Source organism: Carica papaya, chromosome 2 (genome assembly GCF_054855325.1).
Source record: "Carica papaya isolate Zhongbai chromosome 2, ASM5485532v1, whole genome shotgun sequence".
NCBI lineage: Eukaryota > Viridiplantae > Streptophyta > Magnoliopsida > Brassicales > Caricaceae > Carica > Carica papaya.
Window position 1 is genome coordinate 62,297 of NC_142310.1, and position 14,379 is coordinate 76,675.

The 14,379-nt window shown below is 33.1% G+C and overlaps 1 protein-coding gene and 1 long non-coding RNA gene across 15 annotated transcripts in view; both read left to right on the forward strand.

Moving 5' to 3' along the window:
• The window catches only part of PHYLLO (2-oxoglutarate decarboxylase/hydro-lyase/magnesium ion-binding protein), a 45,358-nt gene extending 30,979 nt beyond the window's left edge, over positions 1 to 14,379 (forward strand). For 7 of the 14 annotated variants that reach the window (XM_088212351.1, XM_088212350.1, XM_088212349.1 and 4 more), the window contains 7 exons: positions 3,050 to 3,193; positions 9,537 to 9,998; positions 10,358 to 10,657; positions 10,732 to 10,889; positions 11,001 to 11,108; positions 11,521 to 12,069; positions 13,530 to 14,379. In XM_088212351.1, coding sequence (XP_088068477.1) covers positions 3,050 to 3,193; positions 9,537 to 9,998; positions 10,358 to 10,657; positions 10,732 to 10,889; positions 11,001 to 11,108; positions 11,521 to 11,791 — 1,443 coding nt within the window. In that variant the 3' untranslated portion in view covers positions 11,792 to 12,069; positions 13,530 to 14,379. Of the gene's footprint in view, positions 1 to 3,049; positions 3,194 to 9,536; positions 9,999 to 10,357; positions 10,658 to 10,731; positions 10,890 to 11,000; positions 11,109 to 11,520; positions 12,134 to 13,529 lie in introns of those variants that run through there. The other 7 variants (XM_088212348.1, XM_088212346.1, XM_088212343.1 and 4 more) reach the window with 7 other exon arrangements.
• Positions 930 to 2,866, forward strand: LOC148268628 (uncharacterized). Its single transcript, XR_015816747.1, has 2 exons — positions 930 to 1,926; positions 2,430 to 2,866. It is a non-coding gene; the product is annotated as an uncharacterized LOC148268628 (long non-coding RNA).

Here is a 14,379-nt window from a genome sequence, read left to right on the forward strand (position 1 = left end):
GAGACAAATTTGGGGGACCAAATTTCTTTAAGGGGGGGAGAGTTGTAACGTCCAATAATTTTAAAATTTTATTATTATTATTATTGATTTTTTATTAAATTAAATTAAATTAAATAAATCAATTAAAATTCAAAAATTATAAAATCAATAATAATAATAATAAAATTTTAAAATTATTGGGCGTTACACCATATTATTAATATACTGTTTATTTCAAAAAAAAAACCAAGAAAACAGCTAAATAGAATATTGTTAGAAAATATCAAGAAAGTGAGATAGAAAAGGTGCAGTCTGTGCACTCAAACACGTGCATGTTGAGTTCCAAACAAATTAATTTATTTTGCCAAAATTAAAGTTCCGGTAAATTGCATGCTTAAAAATCAATAATATGGTATTCTATGAAATTTAAAAAATTTTGAGAATAATTACAGGTCACTAATGGAGCCGAAACCGGTTAGTTATTTATTTTTCATATTTAACTTGTTTGTACAGCTGTAAATATATGATAATATATTAAAATAGTTTTATAATTCAGTTGTATTTTCTCAATACATATATCGCTTGTTTTGCGTGATTTACGGTTGATTGTGAAAAGTGAAATTAATATATATAGGAAATTGCTTTATGATGTGAATTAATAAATGGTTGTCTTACTATCCTGAGATATGGTGGACGGACTGGGTGTATAGGGAATCCTACCGTGAACGTCACTTCATATCGAATGAGGTATCAAGGGATAATATTTTTAGCGCTCATATCGGACAAGGTATGAGTATGGTCCGGTTCACTATCATACCAGACAGGATATCAAGGGATAAAATTTTGGCGCTCATATCGGATAGGATATTGGGACAATCGGATAATTGACAAGTTTAGATATTGAGTTCATGCGTACAGAGACATCCCTATGGACCCCTAAAGGTACCAGTAAGCAGATAAAAAAAAAAAAAGTTGTTGTTCATACTTGTTTAAGAGATCATAATGTCATTTGAGTTATTATCTTTGTAGATTGATTTTGAAAATCTCATAACGGTAAGTATGCAATAAATAATTTTTCTTGTGATAAATGAACTTACTTAAATTAAGAGCTCTATTAATTGTTTTATATTTTTTTACCAACCTTCAGTTTTCATATCGGTGAGTAGTGTGATATTTTTATTAGACTAGTGTAGCTCAATCCTATTAACCATTTCATATCAAGAAGATCAACATCTAAATCCTGATCAGCAGAAAGGCTGTGTAGGTGTCCCCCGAATCTCATCAAGAGTTAGCAAAGGTTAACCTCCCTACAATAATTATTTACTATTTTCATATATTTATTTCATTTTTTTATGCAGCTCTATAAAATGGACATTTCTGTTGTCCTATTGGACATTTAAATTTATGTGTAAGGAATGTAAACTGTAACATTATTATACGCTTTCGCATAAAATTTATGAATTTATTTCCCTTCTAGTTCCGAGTCGTTTCAGTTGTACACTTACATATAATAATAATACTAAGTTAGTTAAATTAATAAGCCTACTTACCGAACTTAATACTATATCTCTAATGAATTGTGGATATTAACCATGAACATCTTGGATACCAAAGGAAAAAACAAGTTAGATAAAACTAGTTTGGTGAACAAATTTATTACTTGATATCAGAGTAGGTTGATTCTGACGAAACTAACTTGCTAGTTTCATGGCCATGGTGAAAAGTAAGGATAAAGGCATGGTGTTCGATTATCAAAAGATGGCCACTATGGAGGAAAAAATGTGTGAGGTGAACCAAAGGCTTTTGGATTTGAGATCCGAAATGTACGGATCACAATAGCAAACCCTAGTCTTGATGGACCAGAGACTGACTACGTTCAACTAGCAATTGGAAAGACTCACCGAACTCTCATAAGACAGTGCACAGATAGGTGAAACAACCATTCGGGTAAGTTTTTCCGCTTTTGTTTTAAATATTGATAGGGAAATTTTACCAAACCCCATAACCAGATAAATTGGAGTTGGCAATTCAGATTGGAGGGACAACCAAGTAGAAATTTCTGCCCAAAAATTGAAATTCTTGTCTTTGATGGGAGAAGTTTTAGAACATGGATTAGAAAATGCAATAAGTATTTTCATATTTTTAACATCTCAGAAGACAGTAAAGTGGAAACAATTTCAATGTATCTTGGAGAGAAAGAAGAAATCTGGTTCCATGAGTTAACAAATGACCCAAATATATTTAAATGAGAAATATTCGAAATAGAATTGTATAAAAAGTTTGGAGGATTAACTGGAGCTGATATTATGGAGGAATTCATCAAATTGATTTAGAAAGATAGCATCCTCTAGTATTAAGAAAAGTTTGAAGAAATGTGGTCTCTATTATTAATAGAGAACTTCAGACATTTTAAAAAATATTTCATCTTCAGTTTTATTTGTGGTTTAAAGGAGGAACTTAGACCAACAATGAGGATGTACAGACCGCACACCTTAACCCAAGCATTTGAGTTGGTTTTATGACAAGAACATGCAGTACATGCCATCAACTATCATAATAAACCGAAGCACTCTTTAACTTATTCCAAATGGAGTGTTCCCATCACTGTAATGTCTCTAAAGTTCAGAATTTTCAAGAAGCAACACCCTTGAGGGTGCAAATCATACAGAATTGAGGAGGAGCAATCTTTGCTATAGACGTGGGAAAGATATTCTCCGGGACATCAGCTTTGGGGACAAGGCACGTGTGCTTGAAGTTTCTTCATCAACTTGAACAGATTTTGGCTGGCTGTTTTTTTATTTTTTGTTTATGCTGTTGTCCTGGCCTCTTTTTTATTTTTTCTAATGGATAACTACTCCTCCATGATGTTTTCTTTTATTTTTTTTTTGTCTAATTATAGATCTTGTTCCGTGAAAATATGTCTGACTAATCGACTTTTTATCTCAAATTATTTGTTTCATTTAAGTATATCCTTAAGAATATTGTTGATGGAAATTAGTGATTTAATTCCTGCAAGGATATTTTATTGTCACATTATTGTTGTCTGTATCTAACATTGTCTGTCTTTCAGGAACCTGTACAAGATGAAGATAACATCATAAAATACTGTGAAGAAAGTGGTTTACCAGTGGCATTGGATGAGACAATAGATGGTTTTCAAGAAAATTATATTGATATGCTTGCTAAGTATTCACATCCGGGGATTGTTGCTGTTGTAAGTAATAGTGGAATTCTTTTTCAAATCAGTTTTTGATGCATCGCTTTGGGTAGAGGGTTGGGTATTTTAATGAGACTTTAGGATCCACCTTGAAGACTTTCTTGGGGGAAAAATTATTCTGTCAGATTGACTATAATTGCACCAATAAAGATTAAGAAAATAAATCATTTTTATATGGGGTATTTCTTTGCACCATTTTGTTGGTGAAAACGTTATGCTCGTTCTTGTATGGTTTACTATTTTCTGCAATCATTAAACTTGTTTAGTCAGTCTCATGATACTACTATTTTGCTTGGCCAGAACATTTCCATAGAGAGAAACATGACTCATTTTTAAGAATGATTTTTTGTGTATTTTATTAATATTACAACCTATATATACAAGTATTTTAAGACAGAAAAAGAAAATAGACAATTAATTACAAATAATATACTTTTTCCTTATATCTTTTAACTTGATTTACTTATTGTTTATCATTCTATTTTGTTTCTTATTTAACAATTACACCCTTTAACTTGATTTAGTTTCTTTTTGACACTCTGATTTATTTTATTTTTAACACTCCACTTAATCTAGAGAATAGATGTTGTCCATTTTCAACTTGTCAATAAGAGTTTAGAATGCTAGATTGTTTATACCTTTAATTAACGTGTCTATTAATTGAGAATTGGTGGACATGTATGAGGTACATATTAGACCGCTATTAAGTTCTTTTATTTTTGATAAAATGTATGTCAATCTCAATGCGTTTGATATGGTCGTGTTGAACCGGATTGTAAGCGATGTTTATAGCCAACTTGTTACCACAGTATAGGCGCATAGGATTTTTTCAGTCGATTCTAAGATTTTCCAAAATTCTTTTTTATCTACAGTAATTCATATACCTCTTATATTATATTCCTAAACTTTGATTTTGCACCTAACGCCACAAGTACATTCTGTTTCTTATTTCTACATATGATTAGGTTGCCCTTGAGGAAGATACAATAACTTGTAGTATATCTTTTATCTATAACCAATTCTGCATAATCTCTATCAGTATAAGTTTTTAAGAGCAATTTATCATTCTTACTGAACATAATTCATTTCCTTGGTGATCCTTTTAAGTATTGTATTATTTTTTAAGTTACTTATAGGTATACTTCTTTCAAATTGTACATGATTTGACTTATAATACTTACTGCAGAAACGATCTATGTCTCGTGTGGGATAGGTAGATCAATTTTCCAAGTAATCTTTGATACATTTTCTTCTTGTTTACTGACATACCTTCCTCTGCTATTCCTAGCTTTTTATTAGAATCAATAGAAGTGTTAACTGGTTTGGATGCTCGTTTGTCAAAAAATACTTAGCTCGCCTAGTTTCTTGATCTCAAATTGTTTTGACAGACGCTATTTTAGTATTAGTTGTTCATTCTTATCATTTTTTTGTTATGATAACGTTATCAACATTTATTAGAAGTGTTGTAATTCCCTCAGTTTTTAAGTGTTTGATGAATAGAATGTGATTTCCTTGAGTCTGATTAAACCACAGATTTATCATTATCTTTGTGAAACTGTCAAACTATACTCTTAATAACTGTTTGAGTCCATACAATGTAGTCTTTGGTTTACATATCTTATCTGCTCTTGCTTCTTTATTAAAGTTTGATGGAATATTTATGTAGATTTTTTCTACTAAATTTTCATGCAATAAGACATTTTTTAAATCAAACTATTGTAATTATAAGTCAAAGATGGCAACTAATGATAATAAAATTAACACAATATATATTTTGGCTATTGGTATGAATATCTCTTAGTAGTCTATCTTGCATGTTTGTGTATAGTTTTTTGCCATTAGTTTCACTTTATACTTTTTGATTGTTCCATTTGTTTTATATTTAATTGAGAAAACTCATTTGTAACCTACTAGCTTCTTGCTTTTGGATAAATTCACCATTTTTCAATTTTGGTTCTTTTTAACTGTATGCATTTCTATACTCATAGCATTTTTTTATTTTTCACAAGACATACCTCAAATGTTGTTTTAGAAGTATACTCATTACTTAAACTTGTGAGGATATTTTTATGGGTTAATTAACTGTTGTTAAATAACACAAATTTATGAAATGCAATACATAGGATGTTTAGTGCATTCTTTTGTACTTTTACAAAGTATAATAAGTTTTCGGGAGTTACCTCAGTTCTATAATCATGTCAGATTCTTAAATTAGATTTGGTTCAATATTAGGGGTCTTCTTTCTTGTATACATCTAAGAAAACCTAGAGTTTAGTATGATCTCTTGAGATGATGGGTTTTGAAGGTTTTCTTGTGGTTGTGAGTTTTCTAATAGGTTCCAAATATTCTCTTGTAGTGATGGTTTTAAGGTGTGTAGTAAAAGTGGTATATTAAAATCTTTTAAGAATTATGTATCTTTATCTTCTAATATAGGCACCCCTAAAAATAAAGTTAGATAAATTAGGATTCTTGTTCGACAAATGTGATACCTGCAAAGACATAAATTTTTCACTGTGCGCATTATAATATTTGTATCCCTTTTGAGAGGAAAAGTACCCCACAAATACACAATTTATAGTACATGAATCAAGTTTTTTTCCTTGGTAGAAATAAATATGAACAAAGATAATACATTTGAATATCTAAAATATTAGATAATTTGTGACACTTACAATTAAGTAAAATTACTGAAGTGTTTCAAAAGAATTTTTGAAGTTAATAACCCTTGTAATCAAATGATTAATAATGTAAGTGGCAGTAAAGACGATTTTGTCTTAATATTATTCTGGAATATTTTTTTGTAAAAGAAAAGCTCTTTTGGTGGTTAAAATATGATTATTTTTGGATTCTGCTGCTCTGTTCTATTGTGGAGCATGGATGCAAGATGATTCATGAAGAATTCCCTCCTAATAAAAGAATGATGAAAGTATATGATCGAAAAGATTTTTTGTACAATCAATACGAAATTTTTTATGAATGTTCTAAATTGAGGATTAATCATATTAAAAAATTAAGATATGATGTGACTAACATCAGATTTAGTTTTGTGTAAAAATAATAAGGTAACTCTAGTGCAATCGTTAATAAATGATAAAAATCATCAAGCCTCAGAAATGTTAGATATAGGAGATGGTGTCTAAATATCACTGTAAATTAATGAAAATAAAACTGAACGTCTCTTATTACTAATAAAAAATATCAAATACTTATTTATAAATTCACATCCATTACAGTTTAAATTTCCATATTCTAAATTTATAAACAAGAAGAAAAACATAGCATTTAAAATGGAAAAAGATAGGTACCCAAGTCTGTCATGGTGGACCTAAATTTTGTGTACGGGGTTGGTGATAACAACATAGAAGGCTCTTTCAGGTACATCTGAGTAGTAGAATCCACGTTTGATTTCAGCACGTTTAATCATTTTTCCTATGTTCTAGTTTTGAAAGTTACAGTGAAAAAAGTTAAATGTTATTTTGCAGTTCAAATCTTGTGATAATTTACTTACTGACACAAAATTAGTGCACAATTTAGGAACATGTAGTACATTTTATAAGATAAAGACCGGACTAAGCTTAACTTTTCCTTTGCCTGCAATGGTATTTAGGAAACCATTTTTAGTGAAAATCTTCTTATACTTGAATATAAAACATATGTATGAAAAAGTCTACAAGTATTTGTCATATGATCAGCGACTTTTGAGTCTATAATTCAAGAGTTTTAAAGGGTTTATTTTAGGCATCCAAACCGTGTGACAAAGTCATCTGATAAAGGATCTATCTGAGCATGAATCTCATGATTATGATTTTCCTCAACTGGAATGAGGGTGCTCCTCTTACTAGAAAGGGACAAACAAGCTGCTTCAGCCCTTTCGATTATTAGTTGGGGCTCGCTCAAAATATGTTTTTTATATGATAACAAAGCATATTGGTTGAGCTCTTTAAGTAAGCAATTTCTTACCTTCCATGATAGACTTCTCAAGGTATTCCAATCAACTTTACAGTCATTCAATTTCGCCTCGAAAGCAAGATCTATAGGTAGTTCTTCTTGTTGGTCATATGAACCTGTTTAAGAATCTTCTATGAGGCATTTTGTATCCCCCATTATTTGCTGGTGGTACTAAGTTTGTCATGCAATTTCTAACACTTATCTTTGGTGTGCCTAAGTTTTTTACAGAAGGTACACCAAGAAGATTCCTACTGTTTGCTTCCACAGTTGCATTCTCAGGGTAATGTACTTCCTTCGATTTCTGATGAGGCTGAAAAACTCATGAGATTAGGGCTAAACTATTAATGAAGCAGAGTTTTAGCATGACCTTTCTCTTGCTTTCTTCTGATGTTACGATGGAAATTACCTCATTGAATACTGCTATTTCCTTTTTTCCAAAATCTAAATTCATACTTGATCATACTCCAGGTTCAGTCTTGCCAAAAATTTATATGCACAATTTTTTTGTACAAACCTCTTGGGACAGGTTGCGTATCTTGTGCAATCCATGATCCTTGCTTATGCTATTGGTCCATTTCCTCCTATCAATTTTTTAACATGTTAGAATATTCATTTATTAATTTGTGTCCTTGTTTCTTAGACCATATCTTAACTGTTAGATCATAAATTTGTGCAACGTCCTTGACTTTGGAATAGATTTTGCCGATTGCATCCAGCACCACCTTTATTGTGAGAAAGAACATTACAGTTTTATTTATCTATGGAGTAATGGAGTTCCAAAGTCATTCATGATCATAGAACCCTCTTCATCACAGGCATCGAATATAGGGTATTCGGGTGTTGATCCGTTACCTAGAAGGTGGCTAAACTTCCTTTTTTCCTTTAGTCTGGTCCAGATTAATTGAGACCAACTCATGTGGTCTTTTCCTTATGAGAACTAATAGGTAACCTAAATTAGCTGAAATTCGCATGTGGAATTCCCATATTGGAATATGCTCCATTATTTTAAGATATTACCTCCGAAATCTTATAAAAATTGAATGATAATTAAAAAACTATCATAAATTTTACCCGTAACACATTGCTGGATAAGGCAAGCACTAATTTTGCACTAGTCACTGAGTTAACTCAGACCAAGAAGTCACTAAATCAATTCGGTGATTCCTTACCACCTTGATTCGGCTCCAGCGTAGCAAACGGCAGAGACACCAATGGCTGGCACACACGTGTCTATGTGCAGATAGTCGCGAAAGAGATGAGCTAGGATTCCGCCAACTGTGTCTATAGCCACTTACCTCTACATTCCTCTCTCCACAATCGTGAACTGTATCCTGGCACAGAAACCTGCGCAGACACAGCCATGACCGCGACCAGGCGTAGGTGCAGATGTGACCACATTGTTTTTCCTTTTTGCAATCGCAGCCCGCTCACAACAAGACGTGACACCATTCTCAAACACAGAAGGACAAATCTCCAGAAGTAGAAACCTACCTAGCAAAAATCTGACCAGACACGACCACGACACCACCTACTGCTCATAACCAGATGCAGAAGCGACACTATCTGTCCATCCAGATGCAGCCCCCTCACAACTACCTACCTCAGCAACATAATTGCGATCGTCTGTCCATCCAGATGCAGACAAAGACCAAAGTAGCAGTCTGCAACTGGATGCGCAGCTGAGGTTTCTGTCACCACCGATGAAGGCCAGTTAAGCTACCAGTGGTGGCTGGCGGTTGGTCTCTAGTGGCTAGTTATGAAGATTGACTTAATTCTTCTAGGATTTTCTTTTTTCTTTTTTTAATTTTCGGAAATGAAAGCCAAATGGAGTTTGTAAAAAAATTTAAAATTTTTTTAACTTAAAATTTTGATATTATGTTAAGAATAGTTTTTTGCATATTTTATTAAATATTACAATCCCATATATATTTTTCAAGATGGAAAAAGGAAATAGACAATGTGATTAATTACAAAGGGTGTAATTTTCTCTTATACCCTTTAACCTGAATTACGTTTTCTTTACTATTCTGATTTACTCTCTATTTAACAGTCACAATTTTCACGGAAGACCTCACAGTCTACTGGTTAGAATAAGCATGATATATCTCCATTTCTGTTCTATAAAAAATCATAGAAATATGTCCAGTTATAGAGCTGAAACAAAAAATTTAGTTGAGGTTGTTTTTACTATTTGAAAATAAAATTTCTAGATGAGAGAAACTAGTTTTCAATTTTGGTAAAATGAGGAAAAGAGTAAGAAAATTCTTTCTACGAGCTATTTTTCTCTTTCTCTGTTGGATCAACTTCTTGTTTTCCTACACTTTCCATAATCTCTGTTAGAGACTAGTCATTTGGATTAATCTTGATATTGATGTCTTATTTGTTATGCCAGGTTATTAAACCAAGTGTTGTTGGTGGATTTGAAAATGCGGCTTTAATTGCACGATGGGCACAACGGCATGGGAAGATGGCTGTTATCAGTGCTGCGTTTGAAAGTGGCCTCAGTTTGTCAACATATATTTTATTTTCATCTTATCTGGAGGTGCAGAATGCTGTAATATGCAGAGAAATGAATAGGGAACTGGGCCCATCTATAGCCCATGGTCTTGGAACCTATAAATGGCTTAAAGAAGATGTAGTGACCAGTCCTCTTGGAATTTGTCAAAGTAGATCTAGTGGCTGTGTAGAAGCATCTGTTGCGGATGCTGCCAGACATCTGCAAAATTTTCAAATAAACAAAAATGTTATTTTTGGGGCTTATACTGGGGAACAAGTTCATAGATATGAATTCAACGTGGATACAACAGACCATTCCTGTTTCATCAGGGTGCATGAGATTCAAAGACAGATTGATGTAAGTTATGGGACTTTGTGGCATTCATTTTGTGTTTTCTTTTAAGAGACAACTGAAAGACTATCAATTCCTCTCATTGTTTCATATCGACAACTTTTACTACCTACTATTTACGAATTTCTTGATGGGATGTTATCGCTCTTGGTTGTGCCTCACTCTTAAGTCGTGACAACTTATTGGCTTTTTGTTTTATGTTTGTGAACTGTATTAGTGTTTAACTTTTTCCAATTGGTTTTTATTTTTTAGACAGCTTTACATGAGCTATTTTTCTGTTTAGCCACTGCTTTTTGTAGACAGATGTATCATGGTTAGTTCTGTTCCATTAGTCACTGTTTTTCTGCTGACTTTTGTTGTTTCAGGACAATGTACTTTTGTTCCTGCATGGTTTTCTTGGAACTGGTGAGGATTGGATCCCTATCATGAAGGCTATCTCAGGATCTGCAAGATGCATTTCACTTGACCTTCCTGGACATGGGGAAACAAGATTTAAAGATCATGATGGTAAGAAAAGTGGAGGGAAACCAACCTTGTCAATTGAGATGATTGCAGATATATTAGTTAAGTTGATTCAACATATTACCCCTCACAAGGTTACCCTTGTTGGGTACTCCATGGGAGCAAGGATTGCATTGTACATGGCTATGAGATTCAGTCAGAAGGTGAGAAGGATGTTTTAGCTTTTGGTAGTTATTTCAGACATTCTCAATTATGTTCTTAAAAATTTAATATTCAGATAGAAGGAGCCGTTGTGATATCTGGAAGTCCTGGCCTAAATGATATACTAGCGAGAAAAATGCGAAGAGCATATGATGATTCCAGGGCACGCTTCTTGGTTGATCATGGTTTACAACTCTTTCTAGACAACTGGTACTCGGGAAACATGTGGAAAAGGTGATTTACTTATCTTTTCCTCTTAAAGTTTTTCTTCGCTTATTTTATTAAAGATATTTGCAATATGTCTTGCACCACTAATCATCTGGGTAACTTTTCTGCATGGGACAGCTTGAGAAGCCATCCTCATTTTACTCGAATAGTTTCCAGCCGCTTGCTGAATGATGATGTGTGTAGTCTGGCAAAAGTTTTAACCGATCTAAGCATTGGGAGACAGCCGTAAGCTCATCAAGATTTTCTTTTGATCTGAGTTTAGTTTCGTTGGGATGATCTGAAAGAGTTTTTTACCGTCTTAAACTAACATTTTACTTCCAGCCTTTGAAATATTAAGTTAGCATATATGTTGCATGAATCAGTTGGTAGTATAAAGTTCTAAAAACTTTTGATCTACACCAATAACTTCTCTATTTTCAGAATGATAGTTGGGGAAATCCAACTTATTGTGATTGGATATCTTGTTTCGATTTCCTTCTCCTCTTGTTTCCCCTTTCTTTCTTTCATTTGAGAAGGCAAATTTGCAATCTATCATTATCAATGGAAATCCTAAAATCATCAATCGTTGTTCCTCCTTCGTTAAAATACTATACTTTTCTGGATATCGCTGATTTTTTTTCTCTTTTTGGGGTCAAAGGTCACTGTGGGAAGGGCTGAAGCAATGCAACACACACCTTTTGCTCATTGTTGGAGAGAAAGATGAAAAGTTTGTGGAAATTATGAAGAAAATGTATGATGAGATTAGGAAGAGCAAAAGTGAAAGAAAGAACTTAATCTGTGAGAAAGTTGAAATTCCCAACTGTGGACATGCTGTCCATTTGGAGAATCCCCTTCCTCTTATCCAAGCAGTGAGAAAATTTTTGACAAGAGTGAAGCAGAATCCTGCTTGTGATGAAGCTGCAGTTTAGATAGACTGTTTGGATATCCAAGTGCATTTTAAGAATTTCAGGTAGTTGAATCCATTTATGAGTACTTCTGGTATCTGGTATTTTGAATATCTAGGTACGTTTTTGGGCATTTTGGATATCTAAGCGCATATCTGAGCATTTCTGCTAATACGATATGTTTTCTAGTCATTTTGGGCACTTATATGCATTCTTTGGCATTTCAGATAATCGAGTGCATTTTGGACATTTCAGGTACTCACCCCAGGGTGGGTTTCTAGACTTTCCAAGTAACCATGGAGGTTTGTGAATATTTAGATATCGGATGCATTTATGGGTATTTAAGCACGTCACTATAGCCTCACGGTTGGTAATGTAGTTATTAATTATGTTGAAAAGCATAATCACGACTGCATCTTGTAATGTAATCACAATTATATTATAATCTTAGAGACGAAACACTTTATGCAACTCAACAATTTAATAAAAATTGGTTATAAATTTAATTTCATTGTAAGGTTATTACATCCAACCAAAATGCTTAGTGTTCTCCAATTGATGCTTACCTAGCTAAACCTATTCATGATTGCTTAGTGTTTTTTAGTTAGAATGTAACTTGCCCAAGCTCAAAATTGCTTAGTGTTTTTCAGTTGATGAAGCAACGGTTACCTAGCTATGCCTATGCGTATCATGTGGTTTATGGCTGGTTTCTGCACTAGTTTAAATATGGATTTAAAAGAAAAATCTTCTCTATCATTTCACTGTAATTAATGTAATGGTTATTATATTTTTATAATATCAAGCAGAAACAATTATATAATCTTATTAGAGGAAAAATGTGTTACTTAAACCCTTTCAGTTTCAGCTACATTTGCAGAAATAGCTCCCTCCATTTTAGAAAGAGAGCTGCTCGTAGTTTTCACGTTTTATTATCCTCAGCAAAAATGCGAAAATGGAAAACGTTATCTTAATACTTTATTAGCAATAGCCTTGTCTCTTGAGTTCATGAAAAACTACATACACTTGTGTGTGTGTGTGTATATATATTTCAGTCAGACATATATATGACATTTGAATGACGTTACAATTTCAGGCAGACATCAAAACGGGAGACAATTTTAAGGATTTGAAGCATTGTTTTATTACGATTAAATTGGTAGCTACTTGTGTTTGTTATGATCCTCTTGGTTGATCTCCCTAGGGACCACAATAATTAACGAGACAGTTCTTTCGATAGTACAGGAAGAACTTCAATGAAAGCCACCATGTTAGATTGTCCATTTGCGGACACATTGGTGGCTTATAATACGCATATATATAGACATAGATACTTACGATAAACAAGAATAATTGCTCTATGAATCAGTATTTCCCATGTTTTCTCCGTTGCTATAAGCATATAGTTTCCTCATGTGCGGAAAAAAAATAAGGTTTTGTTTCTTCTCCAATCAATACATTGTAAAAATTAATAGCTTTGGATTCTTTTATATCTCGGTTTTAGTACCAGACAAAACACTGGGATTTTTCCAAAACGTAGAAATTGGTTTTGTACGCCAAAGAAAATCAAGGTGCTTATAAATTACCAGCCTTCTATTCCTACATCCCTCTAGCCAGCAATCTAATTATCTTCAATCTTCTTCTCCCTTCCTACTTAATTTCATGGTATATTCTAACTACCTATCTAATCTTCTTCTCATTGTATTTTGTGAAGTTTTCAGGGTTCAATATTGACAATGTGCATAAACTAATTTCCTTGTTACAGGGACAGGATCCTAGAAGCTTCTCTCTTTCAAATTCTTCTTCCATGGAGCAGGATTTTTCTGATCAGATTAAGGGTAATAATGGGTCATCCAAAAACAACCCTTCTGTAAATGGGACCGATCAGTGTAAAAATAATACAACAACATCGGATCATTCTATCAGTATATCGAATTTGGAGATGGAAGAGAATAAGAATGTTTATACCGATGAAGATTTGCCTTTACTTAAAAAGTTAAATCAGAAATGGAATACCATTGTTGCTGTCCTTTCCTTTACAGGCTTATTTTCCCTTCTCAGCATCAACTATAAAATGAACCACGAAGGTCACCCGACACCAGAAATCTTATTTAGAAAACACCCATATACCTTTTACATATTTCTGCTTGATATCATGTTGACATTTTTCTCGTCTATCAATGCTCTTGCTTGCGGTGAAAAATACCCGAAAACTACCAAGGCATTTAGCCTGTTAGCGTTAACTGGTGTTATGTTGTCATTCACCATATTGCTGTGGACACTACTGCCTCCAAGAGTGAGCTGGGCTCCACTGATCTTCTTCGTTTTGACGTTTGGATCAATCGTTTACCATTGCAAATGTGTCAACTGGTTGAGGACAAAGATTGTTGAGAAGCTCCCATGGTAATTTGGTTTTGATCAATTCTCAATTAGCAGAGAGGATTTGTGATGGTGTTTGCTTATATATATATATATAAGTTATAGTGTGTCAAAGTACATCAAGTGGCTGTAAATGGCAATGAACTTTCTTAGTACATCCGTAGATGCTAATCAAATAAGTGAAGCATCGCTGTACATCATAATCTTTGCAAATAATTAATGAGTTTTTATGTTAA